General features: G+C 36.3%; 1 protein-coding gene across 1 annotated transcript; it reads right to left on the bottom strand.

Annotated features, from left to right (window-relative positions):
* Nucleotides 1–395: 395 nt before the first annotated feature.
* CCNI (cyclin I) lies at nucleotides 396–24,999 on the bottom strand. Its single transcript, XM_079153707.1, is given in 8 exon segments — nucleotides 396–1,924; nucleotides 7,095–7,325; nucleotides 7,642–7,782; nucleotides 7,914–7,988; nucleotides 9,886–10,014; nucleotides 16,637–16,738; nucleotides 16,740–16,793; nucleotides 24,446–24,999. Coding segments are annotated over 8 exon segments (1,248 nt in total). The 5' UTR covers nucleotides 24,518–24,999; the 3' UTR covers nucleotides 396–1,480.
* Nucleotides 25,000–27,966: the final 2,967 nt, after the last annotated feature.

Raw genomic sequence — 27,966 nt, 5'->3', positions numbered from 1 at the left:
TAAAATTTTACTTCAAGGTTATAAAATAGGTAATCAACTTTTCAACAATTTTCAAAAAGCTGATGTTAATATTCTTGCTCTGCTAAACCTGAACAAAATCAGTGGGCTAAAAATGTTTTCTAGATGTAGGTCTGAGCCTGCCCTCACGAAGTCCCATTAGGATAAGAATTTACTGTTTAGAAGATCCATAGCCCATCAGTGAGAAAATACCATCAAGGGAAATTTACTTAAGTCTAAAGCCTGTATCCCTGTCACATTCAAATCTTTTTCTTGTTTTATTTTCAGTAAACGTATCTTAATCTTTCTGTTGTTTTCCTTAGTTCAAACAGCAGTGCCTAAGCAAACAAGAAACCATCCTCTTCACAAGCAGGGAAAAAAAACTTCAGACACAAAGATTAAGGACAACTTTTTATTGCTACCAGAGGCTTTTATCATCAGTACATGGTTCTGGCTGCAATACCTTCTTCAGACTGTGAAGGGAGCTCAGGATTTAGAAGTTAAGAAAAATACAGGTAGACTAGGGTGGGAGGGGAGAATAACTTTTATCAACAAACAGCTTAACATAAAACTAGGGTACTAAATTCAGTTATTACATATTATAAGACTCAAATCATAGAGCTGCCCCAATATCTAGACAGTCTCTCCTACTGATTATAAATGAGTGAAAACAGATCAGTTACAAAAATCCAATTATAGGTTACATACATGTTTCTTTGGTGAGCACCTGGATGTATTAACTTTATCACAAATTCTTTTATACAACTGTCAAAAATGCTTTCAACAAATCTGTCTTAATTACATGCCATTTTAAGCCTCACTTTAAACAAAAATGAAGTTATTTTATTCTTTTAAACTCTAAAAATTGAAGTAAGGCCAACACAAAAATCAATGTGGTCACGTGAGAACTTTTCCTACTACCACCTCTGATTCATATGGGACAATTCTAAAGTACCCTTTGCAGACTAATTGGAATTTGAATCATGAATTGAACATGGCCGCCATACTAAATTAAACTGCTAAAATAGATTTCAGAGGTTACCTATTCAGTGGAAGTCATGAGACAGAGATGAACATGCATAAAATGCATTAAGACTGGAGAAGCAAGCAGAAGCAAAAGGATTTAAATCAGGACAAAAGGAACAAAGTTCGCTACCTTTGAGTTTTAGAGCTTTTTTCCAAACATTAAACTTTTGTGTAATTTTTGACATTGGGCAAACTACATTTTGGCAGAGAATAGAGTGGAACTGGTATACTACAAAGGTATTTTTTAATTTTAAAAAATATTTTGGATCTTTTGAGTTTATAGGTCTTTAAACAATGAATTTTAATTAGTTGTACAAGTAAATTAAGTCTTAAAAAAATTTTTTCCTGGCTCACTTCAAATCAGCTGAATAAGGTACATACCCCTCTACAGACTTTCCTGGTTTTGCATATTCTCATTCCCAGAGTAGTCAACCTTAGTTTAGCACTGGAAGGTAAACTACATGACAGAAACAGGCTGCAAAGGTGGGCAAGGGGAAGCATGTCCCTCTTGCCTTGATAAATCAGTGCCACACACAGAACCCACATTTTCTGAAGCATTGTCTTCATTATAGAGCCGTTTGATTCCATCATAGAAATCATCCACTTCCATTTCCTCTACTTTGCGCTTAGTAGAGGTATGCTTGCACCCACTAGCAGCTGGGAGATGATGGTAGAAGGCTGCTGTACCTCTGACTGGCACTTCTGGCTTGCTGTTGTCCTTGGAGAAATCTGGGTCTGAGACAGAGGAAGGATGTAATCTGAATGCTCCTTTGTCGCAGGTCACCAGGGTGTGCTTGAGGGGACGGTAGACATAAACGGAATTTAGAGGCAGGGAAGACTGCAGAGTAGAAAGGTGATGTGCCACGAGCTCCCGACAGTGGATCAACTGGGAGCTATCCATCTGGACCAAGGAGGGGGGAAAAACATTGATCATTAATTAAAATAGGCTGCTGTAATCTTTGCTGGCAACTTTTCCTCCCTGTGCACTCTTGTTCCTTCAGCTTTCTTTTCTTTGTCCCATGTACTTCAAACTTATCAATTCCTACGGCCTACCCACTCCATCTTAAACTGTGTCCATATCTATTCTAATGCAAATATTATGAAACTTGGATTCTATATCTGCAATTATATGCTGAACATTTACCTGGGATCAAAAAACTATTCTCACTTGTTCACTGCTATATAACCAATTCTTTGTTTATAATTTACTAATTATTGTCCCCCGTCCTATTCTTCCTGTCTACCCTTCACCTACCTTTCCTAATGTTTTTCCATGAAGATCAAAGTAAAGGATGAATACAAAATTCATTAAGAATCAAAGGAAGAAGCCAAAGGCAAGGGAAAAAAATTAAATTGGGTGAGGAAGCTTATCTAGCTAAGAATTTAAAACAATTTCACTACTTTGTTTTAAAACTTTAGACACATTACATTTTTATAGAAGATAGTACAACTTAACAATACTAGGCAATGTTTTTGTTAATCTACTTGTTTTGGCAATTTTGCTAATTCCTTTTTATCCTTCAGGATAGTTCAAGTATCATTCCTTTTAAGTCACACTTGACTCCAACCCTCTGAATCCCCCAATTTCCATGGTCATCTGTTTCTGTATCAACCTGTCATCATACTTAACCATATTGCATTAATCTGTTTAACCACTTAGCTTTTTCATTATAGACTAAAAGATCTCAAATTATAAGCACTGTATCACATCCACATTCCACATTCTAGTGGAACGTCTGCACGTGTAAGGCCTCCAAAATCTTAACTGTAGTAAAGTCTCTTACTTTTCCTGTAATTATAATAGCACTGTCTAAATAACCTACAGCATCATGTATTTCGAGCTTATTCAATTTTTTTTAGTAGTACCCCAATGCCTACCAGAAATAAGCTAAATTCTGTACTTGATTATTATCTATAATTTGCCCCAACATACCAGCCTGATTTCCTAACATACCCCAAATTTATGTTCCATATTCCTGCCAAACAAGCCTTTTCCCTCTTTCTTATCCTAGCTCATCCTATTTCTACTTCTGAAATTGTATTACCTATTGCCTCCAGCTTAGCTAAATACCATTTCCTTCAGGAAGCTTCTTGTGGACATTTATCTATCAGGGATCACTTTTTTACAGTGTTGTGCACTTTGTAGGTATTTTTAACCTTTCTTAACCAAGTGTTATCATTCCTTTATAACCTGCAGCATACAGCATGAAAGTTTGCAATGATTTACAGTGAAAACAAAGGAAAATAACACACTCTGCAAGAACACATTTGGTAACAAAATTAATTTTATCTCTAAATATATTCATTATATGTTAACCAGGAAAGAATCAGTAGAAAGATGACAGGGTCATATTAGTTATCATGTAATACAAATGTAAAATTACCTCAAACTGTCAGAAATAAAACATGAAAATGGCATTTTAAGATCTACCATTCTGTTCACTGATATTTTCTCCCTACTTTGAAGGGCACTTGATAATACACTATTGATAAGATATTAGCTAGTATTAGGAGTTTAAATCCTTAAAAAAAATTATGTAATGTTTAAGACGGCCCCCAACTATCAAGCTTACTACTGTAGACTGGGTCTTATGTAGAATCCAGAGATGTAGAATAAGTTGACCCAAGGCAAAAAATGAACAAAACTGCCAATATTTTGAGCAGCTTATAAAAGACAAATAGTAGAAATAAATTGAACAGTGAAAAGAAGACTGTGATGTAGAAATTATTTCTGAAATGTTCCCAGTTTAACAAACTTGTTCTTTACCAACTGACACTTTGCAACCTAGAAAAGCAAAATTATGAAAACATTCTAAAGCTTTAATCACTGGGCATAATAAATACTAGGGAAGAATCCTGAAAAATTATACATATATTTGGAAGGAAGACTAGGTCACCATAATCTTTCTGGGTGGGGAAAAAATATGGAGTTATGTTTTAAGAAGTGAAGACTAACAGAAAAAATAGCTAGAAGGACATTAGAAATTACTCAAACCAATACTATCTGTACAAGCTCTATCTCCCCAAATCTGAATATGGTGTATCCTTTGCTAAAAAAAAAACAAACAAACAAACTAATTTACCACAAAGGTGAGTTAGTTAAGAAGCATTAAAACAGAGAAGCAGAAGCACAACAGTATAATATAAGTGATAGGTCCAAATGGACTTGAGTTTGGTGGACAACAAGAAGCACTGAAAATACGTGCTGGAATAGTGTGACCTTAGGCACCTTTAGGAATAACCAGAAGACCCAGATGGGGAAGGTCTGACTTTTTAACTCTCTACTTTAGTTTAAATTAGAACACTGACTAACTGCTTCACTAGAGATTAGGGAGATCAGCACACTAATCCAGATAGAGTTAACACCCTGAGATTATAAAAATGGGCCACATTAGTCACAAACAGGGGAACATGAGCACAGTCATGTAAATAAAGCAAGAGTAGAAGGGGTAAGAGAAAGAGGCTGAGCTTCTTGGAGACCAAGAAGTAGTACAAAAGTTTGCCAAGTAGTCTTGGGAGGGGCAAAGGCCAGGAGGGACAAGAGTTTTGTCTTTCAAATCAGAGAACAATCACCATACCTTGTCCCAAATCCAGAGAGGGCACAGCTAGTGACTGTGGCCTCTTCACACCAAGAAATGTCTATAGACAGACACTCCCTCACACCAAGACGCTGGGAATCATATCAGAAATAATACTGGCATTGGGCTGGGGGCTTGCCTGCTATGTGCAAGATCCCAAGTTTGATACCCAGCACCACCAAAAAGAAAAAAAAAAATTATGTAAACAATACTGGCATGATCTCGACCAGTATGATGCAAGAATTTGCTATATCAGGACCAGGCCTTGTCACAGGTGAATTACAAAGATTCTATACCTAGTGTTCCAAACTGAACAAAGGTGAACTTAAAGATAGAACTGAGTCCTCAAGAACCAGGAGTCATCTGTGTTTGGGCCACAAGGACTGGTCATCAGCTCAAGCTAGTTTTAGAGGAGAAAAACTGCTAGACAAAATTCTAAGGTCTCTACCAAGTTTTGTGAGATTACTTGTTTTGGTTCATTATCTTCCCCATTGCAACTTGAATATTATACAGAGACATTTTATTCTTTTAAAACCAGTTTTCCCAATGTGTAGATTATAGATTTCTCAGTAAATGTTTGTGGAATGCAATCATTAATATATGTATGTGAGAAAGAATGGAACAGTAGTGTTCAAACTGTGTCCAAACAGCTTATAGAGAGGAAAACACCCTGATCAGTACGACTCTGCAACCCCAATAGGTCTCTGCCCTGAATGCTTATTACAAAGGCCACCTTTCTACTCTGTTCTGGAATTGTCTACATACATTTTGTTGGAGGGAGGAGGGCAAAGAAAAGGTTCCACTTCTAAAAGAAACTCTGAAAACCAATGGACTAAAATCTTCATGATTTGTGTAGTATTGAAAAACACTGGTTCTTTTTTAGTCTTCTTCACTACTAAGTTCTATGTGACTCTAACTAAAGTCCAAAGTTCCCCTAAACGAGAGCTATAAAACAAAAAAAGTTGACTTAAGAAGATACTGTCAAATATCAAGTTTATAATACTTGTTCAGTTAAGGGGAAAAGAAATTTCAGTGGAACACTTTCTTCTTCTAGCTGCCCCCAGCCCCAACAAACAAAAGGGAATCAGCAGATTCCCCAGTGTTCTTCAATAGAGAACAAACTCACAAAGCTACAGAATTCACACTGCTATTTACAACATTCTTATTTATACTTCGAAACCTGTTCTTTCTTTATGACACTAACACTTTATGTAGCAATTTTTTTCTGTACTACCTAGGGAATACATAGAGGCCAACTCAGGAGGCATTTAAAGATAGGTCACTTGTTCCAATTAAAAAATAAGGAAATATAGGATGTTTTCTATTAATGTCTGTCCCCAACTTCACAGTCAAAGGTTAATGATTAATATTCAACTTCACTTTCCAACACTTCATGCAGGCAAAGTCGATTTTCTGGTCCATGCTATTCATTTGTATGGTAGTTTATGAGAGTTTCTAAAACTCCTCATTAAATAGCAACTACCTCCTAGGATTTATTTTCATTACACATTTAATTCAATGGAAAGAAACATTCAAGTTATTTCAATCTAAGATATGCTCTTTATTAAAACAATGTATTGCCTTTATAAAGGAAAATATCCTATTATACTACTTATGTACTGTTAACTGGCTAACATTATCACTCATGATATAACTGATCATCTTTTTTTAATGAAAAGATTATTCTTCTCTGCTCACAAATTACAGCCCAAACTTCTCAGAAGCTAAGGTAGCACTGAGAAACTTCTTAGGTGTCTGCTAACTTTAAGAGTGCTCATCATTAAAGATCATCAATTCAATTATATCCTACCAAGAGCAAATTCAAGTATTATTCGTTTTTCTCTTTTATGTTTTTAAGCTCAGAATTTGTCTTCTAAATAAAATCAACAAAACAAGTCAGAATATGTACTGCTAAATGAGAATACATAGAGCCGTATGAAGGGAAAGGAGGTTCCTGAGTCTTTTTAAGGGTATAGCTGGCAGGAGTATGGTTTGCAACAGATCTAAACTTGATGAATTCTACTTAGTGACATAATAGAACCAATAAGGATTTCCTCCAATTAACTGATAATATACTAACTTTACAGTTGAATGAGAATTTTCTCCACTAAATCTTTTTACAGTTTTCTTAGATGGTTGTTATCAACCTATAAACAAACTAAAAAACTGAAGTAGAGAAGTACTAAATGAAAACTACATAGTCAGAAGTTCCTTTATGTAAAACTAAAGAATATATTAAAAATCTTCAATTTTCAAAATTCTTAGATTTAAGAATCTAGAAGGGTTGAAAAGAATAAGAAAAATATCCAAATTTTGTAAGAGAAAAAAACATCTAGCCCACAAGCTTAAAGTGTATAACATGTTATTCTTTTCTACTCTTAAGAATGCTTACCTTTACAGATTAGAAATGTCAATTTTATAATCTTTTAACCCTATGTATTCCAATAAAATAAAAACTTAAAATGAACTCTATTTAATTAGACTGACACTTACCTGTGCTTTCTGAAGCAGTTCAATTGTAAGAGGAAGCCAATCAGGAATGAGTTTCTCCATTTCCAAACTAACCATGGCCAGAGCAAGCATGGATCCTTTGAATTGCAGAAGTTGGTTACAGGCCATACAGTGAAGTAGTTGCTTGGTAAGGACCGCCAAATGTTGAGATGGGCTCAATTTGGGCAAACTGAAAAGTATCTGAGGCCTAGTTGACATGGCAATGGCATGGAACTGAAAATCACAAGAATATTATTTTAATATTACTTAAATGTGTAGGAAATTATGTATAAAAATCGATGTAACCTCCTAGGTATTACTCAATTTCTAAACTTGCAACTTTAGCTTCAGAGATCAGACATACATAATTTCTAACTTTTCCTTAGCTAATTTCAATAGTTTTCCTTTTCCTAAAAAATCAGTACAAGAAAAAAAAAAAAAAAAAAAAAAAAGTGGGGTAATCATTTTCAAATTACTAAAAACTTTGGGTATAGTTTATATATTACATACATATTCAAAAACAAAACTGAAAAACTTTAGGTATAGTTACAATGTGAAGAAAATCCAATGGTGTGGCTGTGTGAAGATCCCAGTTCAACTTATCCAGAATAATTCTCTCCATTCTCAAAATTTCAGATGAGGAACACCCACAGAAACTGTCTCTTGCTAATACCTTCAGTACTGGGATTTTCTATCCAAAGAAAAGGGGAACAGAACAGGAAAGAGAGGACAAATAAATGTTTAAATTTTTTGTTTTGGCAAACAAAAAGCACATAAATAAATGGAGAAAAAAAGACAACTAATCTTGAAAGGATTTATTACCTCATCCTCTTCAACAGTCTTGGCAGCTAGGAAAAAACAGCTGATTGCAATACAACTCAAGTATTTTGGGTGGGCCTAAAATTTTGATAAGGGGGGAAAAGCACCGTTAGTAGTTTTTCAGAATTTAACTTTAAAAACTAAATATACTGAGACAAGTATACATACAATTCTATGGAATTCAATTAATTTGATTCCCATCAATTACTTTCTAGCTCAGAGCTAACCTAATATCAAAACCTTAGTCATGTGCTAATCTACAGAAATAAAATTAGTCCACTGCTGAAAATTTAACCAAAGTCAGTTAGCCAAAGTCAATTTCTACCCAGCAGAGAAGAGCTTGATTTTAGAAGCTATGTATTTAATAATGTTCCCCAAATTTAAAAGTATATTTATATGTATATATACATATTTTTAAAATTAGTTTTATTCTCAAAAATGTACTTAAAATCTTATATAAACATAGGAAAAATCTTTTATGATAGAAATCAAAAGTTCACTAACTTTTTTTTTTAGTACCGGGGATTGAACCCAGGGGTGCTTAATCACTGAGCCACATCCCTAGCCATTTTTTATGTTTTATTCAGGGACAGGGTCTCAGGTTGCTTAGGGTCTCACTAAATTGCTGAGGCTGGCTTTGAACTTTCTATCCTCCTGCCTCAGCTTCCAGAGTCTATGGGATCACAGGCTTATGTCAAAGCACCCAGCTCATTAACCATTTTTTGAAAAATATGCAACCCTGGAAAGAATGCTAACCTTGAAAACCCAACTTTCTATGGAATTACATGTGAAAGAAAAGTTAGCTATAGTAAAAGGGAAAGGGAAGAGGGTAGAGGCAGAAGACTTTTGCTGAGACAAATACAAAGTAGCATTCCAGATTATAGGTAATTACTAGCGTCATTATAAATAAGGGTTCCTTAAGTCTCTCTCTTTTTTTTTTTTTTGATGCTGGGGATAGAACCCAGGGCCTTGTGCTTACAAGGCAAGCACTCTACTGACTGAGCTATCTCCCCAGCCCCTCCTTAATTCTCTTAAGAAGAAAAAAGTTTGAAATAAAAAGGCACTTGAATGGGTAGCCAAATTCTTACACTGCATATTTTAGGTATATAAATGAATTGTTTTTCTACATTTTCATGCCTTATCATTAAATGAATGCTAAGTCTTTGACTTTAAATCTGTTGAGGGCCTACTATGACATAATATAGTAAAAAATATAATAAATAAAGGCAATATAAAACATATTAATATATTTGTGTGCTGCCATTCAAAAAATATACCAAAGTTGTTTTATAACTTCTTTACATCCCTATGTTCCTGGAAAGTATTTATATTGTCCCCAAAAACTCACACACTATGCATACTCAATAAATAAGAGACAGAGAAAAATGTGCAAAAAACTTATTACACTTTTTCAAGTCTGATTCAACTGTCCCATCTCTGGTAAACCAACATGTTAGAAAATGGAGAGACATTCTGCCAATGCTATACAATTTGAACTAAAATCAAGAGATTAAAATTTCATAGGCTAGCCAGGTACTGTGGTGTACGACTTGGGAGGCTGGGACAGGAAGATTGTGAGTTTGAGGCCAGGCTCAGCTATTTTGCGAGGCTCTGAGCAACTTGGTGAGACCTTGTCTCAAAAATCAAGAAAATAAAAAGGGTTGGGGATATAGCTCAGTGATGAAGCACCCTTGGGATCAATCACCAATACCAAAAAACGAAACAAAAACAAACAAAAATTTCATAGGGCAAAAATAAGTGATGAGTATTTGTAGCAAAAAGAAAGTCATAGAATACAATTAGAAACACAAATATTTAAAATAATAGAAGATACTATGTTTTGACATGGGTACATAATACCATTATCCAAGAAAGTTCTTCACTTATACTTCGTATCCTATTTACCAACAGCCTGTGGTTTAATATCTAAACTCCAAAGGAAAGGTTACATGTAAATATATCTTTAAATGTTTACCTTTACAGTAGCTAAAAATCTGTCCAAGAGACTGCTAGCAAGAGCAAATGTTTCTGGGTAAAGGTTGAACTGGTACTTGAGTTTGGCCAGCCATTGAATTACTTCATCTCTCTGGGATGGGGAAACATTCTATAAGGGAATAATTATAAAATAAATAAAATTTAAAAACAAAGTTTTAATTACCATGAAGAATATATTTAGAATTATTTCTTGTAAAAACTTAAAAATTACAGAAAATACATTTATATGTTAAAATTTTCTTTTAGGTTATTAAAAATCAAATTTGAGATAGGTGGAGATAAAATGTCATCATTTAACATCAATACCAATACACTTCTTTTAAAATATTCCCCACATCACTTCAACAGGTAGCTAGTTAAGGCAGTAAATAGCTGCTTACTTCTGTCAGAAAACATGAATGAATCTGATAACAGAATTATAGCACAATAAAACAAATCAGTAATAATAAATGAAAAATATCAAGGATAACAAATGAAATCCACAGTTGAAGATAATGGAAAAATACTGAAAAAGAAATTGATCTGAACTAAATCATTACTGAGAAAGACTGCCATAAACACATTTTTCTTTAGTTTTAATATCCCTACATGTTGTTTTTAACTCCTGGGTAGAGGCTTAATTTTTAGAGGGTAACACACTGTAAAGTAATAGTGATTTAGATATTTACTCTTGAGTTTCACTTTATTAAACAACTAGTAATCATCTAAAGCTAAATGAAATGTCCTTATGAGTACTATTTCTGCAAAGTTAAACACAACAAAGAGTATGTGGAAAAGAGTATTTTCAGTAAGGGAGGGTTACAGACAAGTAGAGATAGTATAGGCACTGCAGTCTTTACCACCGTTTTCCATTTTATGAAAATCTTTAAAAATATATATTATCTCATTCCTTGATCCCTGTCAACTTCATGAAATAAATTCCTTTATCATACAAAGATGCATTAATTGCTATGAAAGCATTAAACACTATATTTTTGACAATGTATCTCCTCAAAAAGGAATTTTACTAGGATTTCTTTTTTTTTTTTTTGTAGTGTTATGCAGAAACATATGGCTTGCTGCTCATTGTAATTTCTGTCAATGCATCTGCTAATTTCTGCTCCTAATTTTATTCCAACTCCTCCTCCTTCACTTCCTGTCACTTCACTTTTCAGCTTTGGCATGACAAAGTAAAGTGTTCCTTTGTGTCAGCCAAACCAACTATTCACATGTAATTTTCACGTCTAGTTCTAAACTCAATTATAACTAATATTTTGAGGTAAACTACTACATATACACTTTTTGTTCACTTGCCTTTGGAATGACCTTGCAATAATGCATTAGAAATACTAAGAAAATAAGATAAAGATGGTTTATACTATTAAGATGGTGAATTAAAAAAAATCATTGTTTACAATGATTTTAAAACAAAGTGGTATGGTGAGGTAGGCCATTAAAAAATGTCAATAAAATATGAAACACTGGTATGCACAGGGCTCCAGGGAGCCCAGTGGAAGGGGACCTTACCCAGTGTAGACTAAAACAAAAGCTTCTTGAAATAACACACAATTTGTATCAAGTTAAAAGTGAGGGGAGGGGGGTGATCACTGGTGCTGCAAGGAAAGGAGTCATAGTGTGATAGCCTATGAACTTTACTCTGAAGGATAGAAATGATGTCAACCTCAAGGCAAAAAATCTTAGTTAAACACCTCAGGCTTGCAAATAAAATCAAGGTTGATAAAAGATATTCCTGCAAATTTTCTCCATGACAATGAGTCAAATCATTCTATGAATCAAGAAGGGGAACAGGAAAAAAAGGCAGTTCATGAGACTAAAGTTATAGCTTTATGGGTTCTTGCTGTATCAAAGTAGCAGGGGAATTTATGCCCTGTGGACCACTGTCCAATATAAAAGAAGAAACTGGAATAAGGCCATTATTAATGTTATGAGACACAGACTATATCCCTCTTACAAAGAGTCTGAAAAAGGCAGTAAAACAACACTGTCTGGAGCTATGGTTTCTCTAGGTGAGAGCAAGACACACAGTCTTGCAGCTAGAACCTGACCAAGTATCTGTTAGCATGGTCCTTAGTTCTACAAAAAACCATATTTCCATTGAGCCCCAAGATGCTTTTCTAAGATCTAGTTCTGCTCCTAAAGGTTCCTGGGAAGTGAAAGCAGTCACAAAACTTCCAGCTAAAGGAAATTAAGTATTTAAGAGAAGGAAAAGCAGTATTAAGCGAGTCAACCAAACAAATCAACAATGAGGAAATAATTTAAAAAGCAGAGGTAGGTCGTGATATAATCTGATCAACCTGGGGAGGTTTTTAATATGTTTAAAGGGAGAACATTTCTGAATAACAGACTAAATTAAATAATCTCATCATTTGGTATTTGACATAAAGAAATAAAGTTGAAGAAGTATCACAAAAGATGACATAATAAAACAGAATAGTTACATGGATATTACCATACCAAAATTAACTAAATGATTTAACATAAAGCACATGTAAAAAATGAATACTAATTTTCTCCTTTCCTACCTCTAAGCTACCTGATTCTGATGACAGAAAACAAACTTATGAAATATTATAATATGAATTAATCTTTTCAACATGATAATCATGAAAGAGATCACAAATAGGACCAAGAAAGCATGTCATCATAAGCCAAAACTAGTAGCACCAACAAAAACAAACCCACAAATAAACTAGTTTAAGACAACACACTCTTATTGAAGTAATACTAACCTAAGATCACTTTATCAAATAAATTCAAACATGTACTAAAAACAGTAATACTATCAGAAGAGGTTTACACAAAAGTTCAAGTAATTTTATTCCCATTTATCTAAAATGAAGAAAAAATGAAAGAAAGGGAAAATGAGCAAGCTCTGGACACAAAATTTATTAATTTTATCAATGAAGCCTTTTTTTCTTTCCCTACGAATTGCTCAAACAAGGTTAAAAGGATTCATTAAGGTGGCTGAATAACTAATCCCAAGCAGAATTTATACTGTCATCAACATGACAAAACAGACTGCTATATTTTATGTTATCTGTATTTGAAGAACAATAAATTCCATAAAGAAAAGTAGAAAGCAGCAAATAATTAAGAGTAAAAAAATTTCTAAAGAAAATTTGTGGCCTGGGGTTGTAGATCAGTGATAGTGCGCTTGCCTGGCAAGCATGAAGCCCTGGGTTCGATCATCAATGCCACATTTAAATAAATAAACAAAGGTCCATCAACAACTAAAAATATATTTTAAAAAATTTTGGGTATATAATCCCACATGCTGCTAGTCTTTTCATTAAATACACATCCTGCTCAATTTTAAACTCTAAAAGGTTTGCCATTACCTCTAAGATTAAAGTACAGTCCCTGAGATATGGCATACAAATCTATCACCTATCTTTCCAGCCTCATATACTTTCCATTGCTTTCTGCCTTAAACTTCATACTGTAAGAGTACTTCTATTTGATTCTTCCTTGCCCCTGCTATACTATTTTGTATCAGTGCTCCTTTGCTAATAACATTGTTCCTTTTAGTTGGAACACACACCTTTCTTCATTTCACCTGCTTTTTATCTACCACTCCAACTGAGAATAACTAGAAAAGCTGCTACAACAACTTATTTTTAAAGATAAAACTACTAGAACAACTAAGCCACAAGGAGCCAAGATTCTAAAGAGGGGATAACAAGAAGAGATGAGTTGACATTCTGTAGTTTTTTTTCTTCAGGACGTTCTTCTTTCCCAAGGAGAGCAAAAGGCTTAAAAAAAAAAAAAAAAAAAAAAAAAAACCAGAGCTTTCAGAGAGTTTTCAGTGTTATGGTTTGGATATGAGGTGTCCCCAAAAGCTCATATGTGAGACAATGCAAGAAGGTTCAGAGGAGAAATGACTGGGTTGTAAGAATCTTAACCCAATCAGCGATTTAATCCCCTGATAGGGATTAACTGAGTGGTAACTGAAGTGGGAGGGTATGGCTGGAGGAGACTGGAGTGTTGCTTTGGGGTATATATTTTCTATCTGAAGAGTGGAGATTCTCTGCTTCCTGGTAAGTGAGCTGCTTCCCTCTGCCACACTCTTATGCCAATCTGATGTTCAGCCTCACATGGAGCCCTGAGGAATAGAGCCAGCTCTCTATGGATTGAGACCTCTGAACTGTGAGCCCTCAGATAAATTCTGATATGCCTAGTAGCTCAATGATCCAAGAGCCTGTGTTTTGAAAGTCAGGTGGACTGGTGAAATCCCAGAAACTCAGAATGCTGAGGCAAGACAATCCAACTTTGAGGCCAGCCTCAGCAACTTAGTGAGACTGTCTCAAAATAAAAAATAAAAGCAGCTGGGGATGAGGTTCAATCCCCAGTAAAAAAATAAATTAATTAAAATGGGCTGGGGAATATAACTCAGTGCTTGACTACCACATGCAAGGAACTTCACTGTCAAATTCCTAGGAAATTATTCTTCTATATGCTATTGTAAGTATAGAATGCTGTGAAAGCACACAGAGAAGGTGAGTGATAGGTGTATATATTCTTGCCTGATAACACTGTCTTAAACTGGGGATTAAGTGATACAAATTAAAAGAGAACTGTGAGAGAATAACCTCAAAGTAGAGTTGAGGTGGGGAAAAGGAAAAAAGGAGAAGGAAACTAGAATAAATAAGCATAAAAGGAAGCTTTGAAATATTCCATTTTCCCCTTTTTACCAGCACTTCAAAAAAATTTTGAAACAACAGTAGAAAAGTCAAAGCCAATCCCTGAGTAGCAGAACAAAGGAATTAGGACCAGAATAGTGTCCCTGGGGGGTTAATCTGGCAAGCAGCTCAAGCCTCCTTAGCTCTTTATATCCCTAGCTCCATCTTCTTCCCTATCCCCACCAGACCAAGCTCCTCCAAATTTGACAAGTACTAACTTCTACTTGGCATTACTCAATTCCTTAAGAAGGGGGTCTCTCTTAGAAGTTTTAATACTATACTGTTCTACTATTACCTTGCTAAACTTTGTTAAAGCACTTATAGAAATAAGCCAGATGAAGTGGGAATACAGCAATATACTACAATATTGGTGTAATACCTCCTTCAAAGACTATATTGTTAAAGTTTATTATTACTGAAGTCAGGAGTGGTAGCTCATGCTTATCATCTCAATTCCAGCTATTTAGGAGACTGAGGCAGGAAGATTGCAAGTTCAAGGCCAGCCTAGGTAATTTAGCAAGACCCTGCATGAAATATAAATATGAAAGGGCTAGTGGTGTAGCTCAGAGGTAAAATGTGCCCAGGTTCAATTCCCAGTACAAAAAAAAGTTTATTATTTTATTATTGTTGGTTACATGCTGACTCTAGGATACAGCAGAGGAAGAAAGGTGAAGCTGTAAAAGCAACTATTAAAAGGCTTTGAGGCTCACTAGAATCTCGTAAGATAAAGATGGAAATTTTTTTTTCTATTTATAGAATAGCGTCCAGAATATAGCAAACATTCAATAAACATTTACAGAAATCTAGTGCTCGCTTCGGCAGCACATATACTAAAATTGGAACGATATAGAGAAGATTAGCATGGCCCCTGCGCAAGGATGATACACAAATTTTGAAGCGTTCCATATTTTTACTGTACAGAGGGAAAAGGGGGTGGGAGGGGTGTGGAGAAGGGAAAAAAATAACAGAATGAATCAAACAACATTACCCTATGTAAATTTATGATTACACAAATGGTACGCCTTTACTCCATGTACAAATAGAGAAACAACATGTATCCCATTTGTATACAAAAAAAAAAAAAAAAAAAAATTCAGGGAATGAAAAAAATGGGAATTGAAGTTACATGATAAAAAAAAAATTTACAGAAATCTAAAACGCACACATACAAAAATTTTTAAAAAGGAAGTATAATGGAAAGAGACTGCAACTCAGGTAAGAGTTTGATTTGTAACTTATATTAATTAGCTAAAGTCTTAAGAAAATTAAACTGTATTGATATTTCAGAGGATTAATAGATGTTAAATGATAGCACATAAATATGCCTTACCATAGATTTCATTTGAGTCAACTAATCCTCAATTTGCAAAATGACAAATAAGTAATAGTAAATGCAGAACATATTTCTTCAGCTTGTAGGAAACAACAGAATAAGAAAAAAAAATTACAGTTTTAATAACCTGTGAGTGAATGATAACACAAGAGGGTCTTAGATATCTGTCATTTATTCACCCATGCATATTACAAATTTTTGGGCTACTATTCAGTATCCCAAGCACCATACTAGGTACCAGGAAAAAAAAAAAAGATGGGTAACACATCTTATATAATCAACTTTTGGAATGAATAAGCTTCACAGTTATTTGTAAAAAAAAAAAAAAAAAAAAATTAATAACTAATTTTATGATAGAAGTATAAAAATCTCTAAAAGAAAAGACATAACAGTCAATAGTAAGTATGAATTGATAGATCTTTTCTGTTCACTAAAGTTAATGTTATGAATTTTGTTCTACCTCTAAGGCTAACTGTATGTCTGTAAGTACATAGATATCTTAACTTAGTTAAACCATGAGGGGAGAAAACAGACATAAGTATCTTCTTAGAGCTATAACTCAGAAAACCACAAAAACAGTTTAACTCGTTTCAAAAAGAATCAAGATGTTACCATGTTCTTAATGATACATACTTATCCAATGCAGTCAAGGAATTATCATATATATGCAGTAGTATACTTATCTCTAATAAAACTCATCAAAACAGAGAAATCATTACCTGATTTGTAGGTATTTTCGGCACATTCACCTTCCACATCTGGGCTTCCCTAGAGATTGCCTTTTCCAATAGGAAAGACAATCTCTGGTTTTCCAAAGATCCTGGAAACTTCATGATATCCTCTGGATCTGCCTGCCACCCAGCTTGATGTAGCTACCTATAAAATCAAATATAATGTTTATAATTTTATTACAGAATAAATGTAAAATATATATGTATCTTGGTAGTTATTAAGTAATTCATAAACAAAGAATGTTATGAGACCATATAGATTTTTACAGCTCTTTTAAATATTAAAATGTTACACTAATAATCAGTTATCTGAAATGTTCTCAATTTCAATCTTAAAGTCAGTTATAAAGAGCAAAACATGGCAGAGCCTTTGGACTCTGATCAAAATGTGATAACTGCATAAAACTGGCAAAAAAAAATTTAAGTCAATGGCTTTTTATACTAGAAGTCTTAGAAATAGCTGTCCCAAACATTCCTCTTACAAAACTAATAAGGGGGCTGGGGAGATAAGCTCAGTTGGTAGAGTGCTCGCCTTGCAAGCACAAGGCCCTGGGTTCGATCCCCAGCACCGCCAAAACAAAACAAAACAAAACAAAAAACCAAACTAATAAGGATCATTAATGTTTTCCATCTTAAAAGATTATTAATTACATAAATCATTCCCACTTCTCTAGTATGAAATCATCTTGAATTGTGCTTTTGTGTTGGAGATAGTTCAGTGGTACAGTCAGTGTTTAGCATGCAGGAGGTTCTGAGTTCAATCCCCCGCCCCCTCCCCCAAGATGTACTTCCAATTCAGTGTCCACTAGCTATCTATGTGACTATTTACATTTGAACTGAACAGTTAAAAGCACACAAGCTCCACTTCAACAGCCAAACATGATTAGTACAAGGTACTGTACTGGACAGTTCAGAAAGGAACATTCTATCAATAAAGAAAGTTCTACTGGTAACACTGTTCTAGAAAGCAAACAGAACAATGACTGATGCTCTGAAGAGCAATCGTTTAGATCAAAGCAGGGCAACTGAGAAGCCAAAGGAGATGATCTCAACTTTTTTTTTTTTCCTTAAGGGAACTACAGATTTAACAGTTCTGTGACATAAAACTGGACTGAGAAGTTGCTTAAGAGTGTGGAAAAAAAAAAAAAAAACAGCTAAATTTCTTGAAAGCTAATCACCTAAAAAGGCAATGAATTTTGGAAAAAAAGATTATATAAGAAAGTATAATTAATATGCCATAATATTTACATGGCAGTAATAAAAATATTGAATAGAAATTTTAACAATAGGGTAGAGAGCTGTAGGTCATAAGTATGGATGTCGGGAGAGGTTAAAATGAGAGCCTTCTCCTTCCATTTCATGGTAGGCAATTTATAAACAGTATCTAAAACTGGATGCCAGCTAAGGTGGCATACACCTGTAATTCCAGCAACTCAGGAGGCTGAGGAAGGAAGATCACAAGTTCAAGGCCAAAGTCAGCAACTTAGCAAAGCTCTGAGCAACTTAGAGACCCTGTCTCAAAATAAATTAAGGGCTGGGGATGTAGCTCAGTGGTCAAGTACCCCTGGATTCAATTCTGGGTACCAAAAACAAACAAAACCAACAATATCTAAAATGGGCATATCAAAAAACAGCAGTAGGGCAAGTTATCAGAAAATGTGAGCTTAAATAACAGGAGAAACAGGTTAAGTGTTGAAAGAGGCTTACCTCCAGAAAATGAGGAAAGGATGAGAAGACTTGCTGTAGAAATATGCTGTTTTTCATTATGAAAGTCCTGTAATTATTTGATTTTTTTAAACTATGTGCCTGTATTTTGTGCTTCAGATTCATGTTTGAGGAATCTTTAACATGTGCAAGTTCCAATTCTTTAAAAAATTTAAAAAAATTTGAAAGAAAGCAAACCTCTTACTTCCACATTTTACCCAACTCTAGCTACTATGTTCTTTCACATTACTCATTTCACATCCCGTTTCCTTTCCACTTATTACAGACTACCTCTACTAAGTGTAATAATGTTTTCTTTTTGCTTCTTTAAACTCTTGAGTTTTGGCAAATTTTCTATAATGAGAATGAAGTATTTTCATACTAAGAAAAAAGGAAAATAACTTAGGGAAAAGAAATTATACCTATCTTAAAAGGCCCAATTCAAAGGTAATTTCTTCTAAGAATTCTATTCTTGATTCTCAGATGTGATTTCTTTCTCCTTTGAAAGCAGCTTTCCACTATCTCCAACAAAATTATAAGTTCTTTTGAAGACACATCTACCAATTACCATCTTTTATACTGTGATATAAATATTATATACCCACAGCAGAGTACTTTTGAATAAAAAGGGACTTGACAAATGGTTTTAGTTTCAACCACTGGGGGCAAAAACAAAAGCATACAACCAAAACCAAAGCAAACATACCCAACCAAAACAAACATACCCGTCTAATGGGTCAATCCTTCAGATGTTTGATGACTGCTACCATGCTCACTGGCTCATCTTTTTCATAGCTGAAAAACTGTTCAATGATTCCTCACATGACATTTTGGCTCTTCTAAATGAGCACCACTTTTACACTATCAATTCAGGTAAAATTTATGATCAACTAAAGAAATTTCTCAGATATACTGTGAGGTCAATTCCACTTCTCCCTAGCTCCATCTCTGTATAGGTTTTTGGTAACTTTTAGGGGTGAGTGAAAGGGAATACAAGCTTTTTCGAACTTGAAATGGATTGTTTAGTTAAGTCATCTCGTTAGATTCAATCCACTGTTGCATTTTGCCAAGATGTTTAAGATCCTAATTTTATTGCCTTGGTGCTTCTCTCAAATCTACAATTTGATGAGCAAGCTCACTATAATTTCATCTAAAGTAGATATAAATTATTATTAGCCTTGGAACTGTAGTGTAAACTGGATAACCACCTGTCAAAAGAGATATTTTAGAAGAAACACTAATATTGGATAGAGATTGAACTTCATGGTGCGAAGATCCCTTCCAAACCTAATTTTAGTCTGTAGTTTATAAACTCTTGTCAAACCTAAAATTTAAGTAATTGTGTATGTGCCATTAGCTATACCCTTAACAATTGTTCAGCAGGATCTACATCAGTCTTCTCAACATACCCCAACAACTAGCTGCCACTAAGGACTTCTCCCTTACAATGCTTGATTTGAAGATTATATTTAAGAGGTATAGATGAAGAGGGAGAGGGACAGAATCATGTAAGGAAGAATAAAATTGGGCTCAAGGGATTTCTAGGCTCCAATCTCCTACAGTTAAGGCCCTTAGTAAGACTTTAATATAGGCAGATGCTCTAACAACATTTTAAAAACAAAGGAATCTGATCAAAGAAAAAAAGTCACAATCAGAAAACACTTGAAATAAGTGAAAATGAAGACATAATATACCAGAACTTACAGGATGCAATGAAAGCAGTGCTTACAGGAAAACATCTGAAAATGTCTTACTAAAAAAAAAAAAAAAAAAAAAAAAAAAAATCTCAAATCCATGTAGAGTAACCTCCCACCTTAAGATAATGGAAAAATAAAACCATAGCTAAAGAAATCCAGAAGCAAGGATATTACGTTAGTAGAAATTAATGAAGTAGAGAACATTAAAACTATAGAGAAAAATCAATGAAACCAAAAGTTGGGTCTTTGAAAAGATCAAAATGGCAAATGTTTAGCTAGTCTTACCAACAAAAAACAGAAAAATTACTAAGATCAGAAATAAAAATTATAGAAGAATTTCATAAACAACTGTATGCAAATACATTGGGACAATTTGGAAAAATGGACAAATTCTAAGAAACACAAACTATAAAAATTGACTTAAGAGCTGAATAGCCATTAGAAGTTTTAAAAAAGCTAAGAAAAAAAAATCCATCCATGCTCAGATGGCTTCACTGGTTAATTCTACCAAATGTTTACAGAAAAATTAATGGCAAATTTTTATGAACTCTTAAAAAAAAAAATAGAAAAAATCTTCAACTCATTCTATGAAGCCAGTTATTACCCTGCTACCAAAACTAGATAAGCGTATCTGGAAACTCCATCTGAATACATAATCATAATTCCTCAACAAAATACTAGCAAACTGAATTCTGTAACATAGTAAAAAGGATCATAAAACATAACCAAGAGGGATATGTCCCACGAAGAAAGATTGGCTCAATGAGAAATCAATGTAATGCACCATATTAATAGGGAAAAAAAAGAAAATTCTTTTCTTACACAAGGGAAATGAATCAAAGGGAAAAAAGTTAAAATTTCCCTAAATTTTTCAAATGGTGCACGAACAATGCAAGTAAAAGTATAAAAAAGGGAGGTTAACTGTGTAAATGTTTCAGATTAAATGAAGCTACAGAAAAATCAAAGTGCAATACCTATCCTACACTGGATCCTGTACTGAAAAGAGAGAAAATGCTATAAGGGTCATTAATGGGTCAAATGACATACGTGGAATATGAACAGATTACACAAAATTAATTCTATCAATTTTAAATCTACTGAAATTAAAAACTGTACTGTGATTCTTCAGAATATCCCTATTCCTAGGAAATACACACTGATCATTTTACAAGTAAAAAGTCATAATGCAAACAATTTATACATAAATGGGGGGGAAAGATTTTAAAAAAAGGGATGAAATGATAATAGGTGAATCTGGGCAAAAGATCTAAGCTTGAAATTATTTATAAGTAATGTAGAAAAAGGAAAAAAGCCCATAAGTTATCGAAGTGCTTAAAACTAGTATTTTATACTCCTTTTATAATACTATTAAAACAGATACCATGGGCTTCATTTTTTACTTTTACTGACAATGTACCAGCCTATTTTAAAATGTGCAAAACATTACTTAGGTCACATCAATAATGAATTCTGCTAAGGAATAAAATACACACTTAAAATACAATTTTACTCCTTTTTATAAGAGCTTTATATCTTATTAATGTATGCCTACTCTTAGTGCTATGCAGAATAGCCTCAAAAAACAAAGCCTATATAGATTGTGTATCCCTTACCCAAAACGCTTGGGGCCAGAAGTTTTTTTTGGATTCTGGAATATTTGCATATACATAATGAGGTGGATGGGGTCCTAGTTAAATCAGAAAATTAATTTATATACATAGTCTGAAGGTGATCTTATACAATTTTTTTTTTAGTAATTTTATAAATGAAACAAAGTTTCAAGATGTGGAATTTTCCATTTGTGGGCTCAGGTCAGTACTCAAAAATTTTTTGGACTTTGAACCACTTTGTTTTTTCAGATCAGGGATGTTCAATCTGAATTTGGGTAGATACATTCCACACAACACTGGGTTTTACATTCCCTCTCCTTTCCTTCTCTCAACTACTACTACACTCCTCCACACTTACAGCCTAATTTTTGAGTTAATCATTTATAAAATGCTTATTGAACAACATAAAAACATTACATACAGGACCTCCTGCTCTCCTGAGTTATATAATACCAACAACTTCATTAATGTGTAATTACTGTGTTTATGATCATAATACCAACTCTAATCCTATACTGATGCTGACTCCCTAAATTTTAGTTCCTCATCTGAAAAGTGGGATTAATGGTACCCTACAAGAAAACCACATTCTACTACTACCTCCTTGACATTATACACCAGTAGAAACAAACTACAGGTAATTCTAATTCCAAAATGTGCTCTTTCCCAGTCCACGTGTCTTTCCATACTGTTTCCCCCCGCCCCGCTTCTAGGTACCAGGGGATTGAATTCAGGGGCACTCAACCACTGAGCCCCATCCCCAGCCCTATTTTGTATTTTATTTAGAGACAGGGTCTGAGTTGCTTAGCACCTCACTTTTGCAGAAGCTGGGTTTGAACTGGCAATCCTCCTGCCTTAGCCTCCCAAGGGGAGAGGATTACAGGCTTATGGCCCATACACTGTTCTTTCAACTAAACAATGTTGTTCTTTAGCTTATACTTCCCTTCATAAATTACTATCAGTCTGTGAATAGTACCCTCTGGAATGACCCAGTTGGACCCTGCTTTCCTACATGTGCACTTAAGTATAATTCTACTTCTGCTTTTAATTGCCTTATGATAATTATTTGTAAGCTATCTCTCCTACTAACCCTTAGTTCCTTGGTAACAAACTCTTAAGTACCATAACAAATAATAAGCTTATATTTGTTAGGTGCTTACAAGTAAAAGCACTGAGGGTTCGGTTATTGCTCAAAGTGTTGCATCATATTAATTCATGTAATTCTCACACTTTATGAAGCTGGAATTATTAAATCCATTTTAAAGATGAACAAGCATACAGAGAAGGGTAAACACTTCATTTAAAATGTATTACACAATCAGCACACACATCTGTAATCCCCTGGTGGCCCTGGAGGCTGAAGTAGGAGTATAGCAAGTTCAAAGCTAGCCTCAAAAACTTGGTGAGACCCTAAGTAACTTAGAGACCCTGTCTCTAAATAAAACATAAATAAGGGCCAGGGATGTGACTCAGTAGCTAAGCACTTCTGGGTTCAATCCCCAGTACCAAAGATAAAAGCAATCAAAAGAAAATATGTAAAATCTCAACTCCCAATCTTGACCAAGATACGAAGAGTTCCACTGTAACCTACTAGAATGTCACATTACCCCACACAATGTTTACCTGTTAACTACAGTTCATATCTATTATATTTTCCCAACATATGCTGAATCTAATAGTCTATCCTTACATTCAGTATTGAACTTTTCCTAGTCCAAGAGAACAGCATTCATTTCCATTCCTTCTGGTCCTAGTTTAGCTAATTTAAACCCTGTCCATTCTTTGTCCATCCCTTTCTGCCACGAATGACCTGGAAAAACTAGAAGCAGAGAACACTTCTACTCATCTTTTCAACAAATTCATTTTCAGGGCAGAGACGTTAAGGCGTTAAGATTCAGACCAAACTTTGGCCAGCGTGTTTTCGCTGTTATTTTAAAGGGAAGAAAATCTCGTAGAGTTTGTTTTCCTCATTTGTAAAACGAGGTTCCTACCACTTGTATGGAGTCCTTGTGAAGATGAAGAAAGAACAGTGCCTGGCAGATAAGTCTGATCTAGAATTGCTGGTCTAACACTGAGTGGCTTCGAGCAGAACACAATCGAAATATTTTTTAGCCTGACATTCAAAGACTTTCAGTTTGAATCCATCCTACTTCATGACAGGTATCTTTCACCATTTTGCTTCCCAATTCTCAACTTCTGCTGAAACGATCAGCAAACCCTTCCTCAGCAAAGGGGCCTCTGGTTCTCTTTTCCGAATTCGGTATTTTCAACCTCTAGTTCAGGGTGCAACTCAGTTCTCACCTCCACGGGCTCCCCCACCCGCCCAAGCCCTGGGTAACGCTCCCCTCTAGCAAATTTGCGCAGCCCTGGCAGTCCTCCCCATTCACTTGGCTTCGAAACCCAGGTAATCTTGGGATAGTCGCGGCAGGATCCATCGAGTGTGAGGGTGGGGGTGTGTCCCCTTCTTTGTGTGCTGATCCAGGCTTAGGGAGCCTATAACACGCAAGCCCGAGTAGGGAAATGTGCTGGTTACTACAAAAAAGTTACTTGCTAACTGAAAAATCGGCCCGAATGGGAACCAAGCACAGATATTTCAAAACCGCAGGTGCCCGGGGGCTCCGGCCGGAGGGCGAGGGGTAGTCCCTAGCTTCCTCCAAAAGAGGGACCGTGCTCGGAGGCTCGGGTGAGCAGCGCGCGCCGCCAGGCGCCTCCATTCGGACGGCAGGGGCGAAGCGCGCGGGCGGTGGTCACGGACACGCGTCGAGCCCCCCGCCCCCGCCCCTCACCTTCTCCTCCTCTTCTTCCTCCTCCTCCTCCCCGGCAGAGCTGTAGGCCGCACAGTGGTGACGCGGGGTCATCCGCGGGCCCGTTACCACCTCATTTTCCTCGGCGCGCGGCAGCGGGGGCGCGCAGGACGAGGACAGGCCGACTGAGGAGGGAGAAGAGAAGGAACCCGGCGGGGGTTGGGGGCGCGGTAGCTGGCGCTCGAGCGGGACGCACGGCTGCGGCCGGAGGGTCGGTCAGCGAATTAGTTCCATGACCAACCCGGACCTGAAGCCGCCACCGCCGGTCCCGCTCCTCCAACCGCCGCCGCTGGTGCCCGGGTGAGGAGGGGGCTCCCTCTCGCCATAGGGCGGCGGGGGCCGGGGAGAGGCGGGGGGTGAGACCGGCTCTGCCCCTGCCCGGGGGAAGCGCCTCCGAGGGGAAATGGTGAAGGGGGGGAAGGGGAAAAATAAAAGAAAAGAAAAGAAAGGGGAAAAGGGGGGAAAATAAGAAAAAGCGAGACAGAGGCGCTACCGCGTCCGCTCGCGGGGAAGGCTAGGGAGGGAGGGGAAGGGAAGAAAAAGTGCCGGCTGCCTCGGCTCCGCCCTCGCGGACTGATTCCTAGCTTGCCGGCTCCTTGTAAACAACACAGGATTAGTTTCTCGCTCTGCCCTTTTTTCCTCTCCGTCGCCTTTCCCTTCCCTGTCCAATCAACACAAAAAGAAGTCTGTCCAAAAGTTGGGCTGTTGTAGAGGGACTGGGGACGTCTTTGACAGTTGAGTGGAAGAAGAGAGAACATTTTCCGTGGGTTAAGATGAGCTAAAATCTCGCGGACTCGTTTTCCTTGAAGGAGCGGAAGGGTCCTTCGTCAACCTTATGATGACGTAAGCGCCCTCTCGGATAGCCGAAGAGGCGTGCGGTAGCCGGAGAGTGTGCTGCGCATGCGCCCCTGCGAAGAAAGAAGTCGCTGAGCGCTCGCTTGGGGGAAGGGTTGTCTGGTTTGCTCTTCTGTTCAACCTACAGCCCCTTGGTTTTTCCGATCTAACTTATCTCCAACGCTTATAGAAGGATTTGTAGACAAGGGGCTGGTGATCTGTTGTGTAAATATCTTGGATTGTTGTTGACTTCGCAAAAAATGTCCTCTTTATGTTGACGTGTAAAAGGATTTGTAGGTTTTTTTCTCTCCCCTGCTGCCACATCCTGTGGATGAAGGGGTATAGTAAAGAGCTTTAGAGATCTGAAAATAGGGGGCGTGATCCTGGGTGCGTAAGCCTTCATTTAAAGCAGTGAATTGTACTGCTTATGGCTGGGAGCCTGCTTGGCAGTGCGCCAAGAGAATTCTACCCATTTAGCCAACACTTCTGAGTGTTTTATTATTGGGTTTTTAAGGTGTGAGTGACAAATGCGTTTTACTCTAAATGGTAATTTTCCCCTCTTTTAATTGTTTTAATTATTAAAAGAATGTATAGTCTTACAGAATGCTTTGGAAGAAAGGAGAAAACCTTAAACTCAACCATTTATAGAAATAACCTCATTTGTGTTTTCCATTTTTTTGTCTTCCATATGCCTGTTATAACAGTGAAAAAAAAATTGATGCAGCACTGAGTTTATTCAGCTGACTAGCAGTCTTGAAGTAACCAGGACAGAAATAGCTCCTGCCTTCAAGGAGTATACAGTCCAAGCACAGAGGTATCCATTGAGCTAATTATCGTTACCTAAAATCACCCAATGCATTCATTTGTTTACTTGTGCTTTTATCTTCTCCCTAAAATACAAGATCACAAATGGCAGGAATCTTGTATGTTTTCTTTTATCAGGTATCTTTACATGTAAAAAGACTATTTGATTACTGACTGAATAAACAAATGTCAATATCAAAAGTATTAAAGTGGAAAATTGCAAGCTGCTATGGAAACAGTTACCTCTAGCCTAGTTTGGAATGTCAAAAAAGGTTTCTCTGAAGAAGTGACATTTAAGATGAGACTTGAAACCACAGGGCAAAGAAGGGGGCAAAGAACAAGATGGGTAGAGGAAGCAACAAGTACCAAGGTTCTAAAGCTAACATTCTGAAAAGTCCGTGGAAATTAGTGTGTCCCTCAGGGAATGGAGGGACAGAGCCCAGGCCAGATGGCCCAGGAAGGCCTAGGACAGATGGGGACAGTATGGATGGGGAAAACCTATGGGAATCTCTGGAAGGATTTCAGCTGGGTTATCTATGTGTCTTGCTTTTTCCCTTCATGTAGCTTTTTTCTGAATTGAGTGGTCTTCATTTTACACAGCCAACATCTAAGCATAAAAGAGTAGTGGTCTGCCTAACACTTTTGGGAGTGTGTAGCATAATTCCATTGTCGAGTCCACCCCCCCCCCCCCCTGCAAATTGTGTCTTATTTTCACTTTTGTAAAAATAGGGGCTAGGAGTGTGTCTCAATGATAGTGTGCTTTCCTAGTATGTGCAAGGGTTTGGGTTCAATCTCCTAGTCTGTAAAACAAAACAAAACAACAACAACAAAAACCCCAGTATATAGCCATTCAAGAAATACTCAAATGTCCACAGAGCATTATTCATAGTGGTCAAAAGGTCAAACAACTCAAAGGTCTGTTGTCATGGTTTGCCCTCACCAAAACTCATGTTGAGGCTATGTCCCCTGTTTTAATAAGTGAAGCCTTAAAGAGGGATTCATGTCTTTCAAGAGAGACTGGATCAGACCTCATGGGAATGGATTACTTCTTAAAAGAATAAGTTGTTACAAGATGAGTTCACTTTCCTTAGGTCCCTTGCTTGCTGCCTTTCTTGCCATGAGATCTCTTCCACTGTTTCACTTGTACCCACTCCCCCTTCTACCAGGAAGCCCTCTCCAGAAGCCAAGCAAATGCTAGCACCATACTTCTGGACTTCCAGAGCTATGAGCCCAAATAAACCAATCTCTCTCTCTCATTCATAAATTACCCAGTCTCAGGTATTTTACTATGACAGAAAACTGGGACAGACATCACCTGATGAGTGTACAAGTCAAATGTAGTAAGTCTGTACAATAGAGTATTACTTGGCCTTAAAAAGAAAGTACTGAATTGTGCTGTGGATGACCTTTGAAACAAGCCAAGGGAAAGAAGCCAATCACAAAAGACCATATATTATGATTCCCTTTCTATGAATGTTCAGAATAGGCAAACCTACAAGGATAGGAAGTAGATCAGTGGTTGCTTAGGCTGGTGACAGACATGGGTTTGGGGGATAATAGCTAATGGGTGATGGCTTGGTTTTTGAGGTGAAGAAAATATTTTGAAATTGATTGTGGTGATGTTTGCTCTGAATATGTTAAAAATCAGTGAATTGTACACTTTAAATGGATGAATTATGAACTATGGTATGTGAAATATATGTCAATAAAAGCTGTTACTGAAAAAGTGAAGGAAAAAAGACTTCCCTGAACATCTTTTTGCATAACCTCTTCTGGGTTATTCCTGGATCCTATGGTATTTACATTTTTATGGCTTTTAATGAATACTGATTTGCCAAATTGTTTGGCATAGGAGTTGAACCAAT

Source organism: Sciurus vulgaris, assembly GCF_902686455.1.
Source record: "Sciurus vulgaris genome assembly, chromosome: 9".
NCBI classification, from domain to species: domain Eukaryota; kingdom Metazoa; phylum Chordata; class Mammalia; order Rodentia; family Sciuridae; genus Sciurus; species Sciurus vulgaris.
The sequence above is the reverse complement of the archived record's forward strand: the minus strand, read 5'-3'. Positions and strand labels throughout refer to the sequence as shown.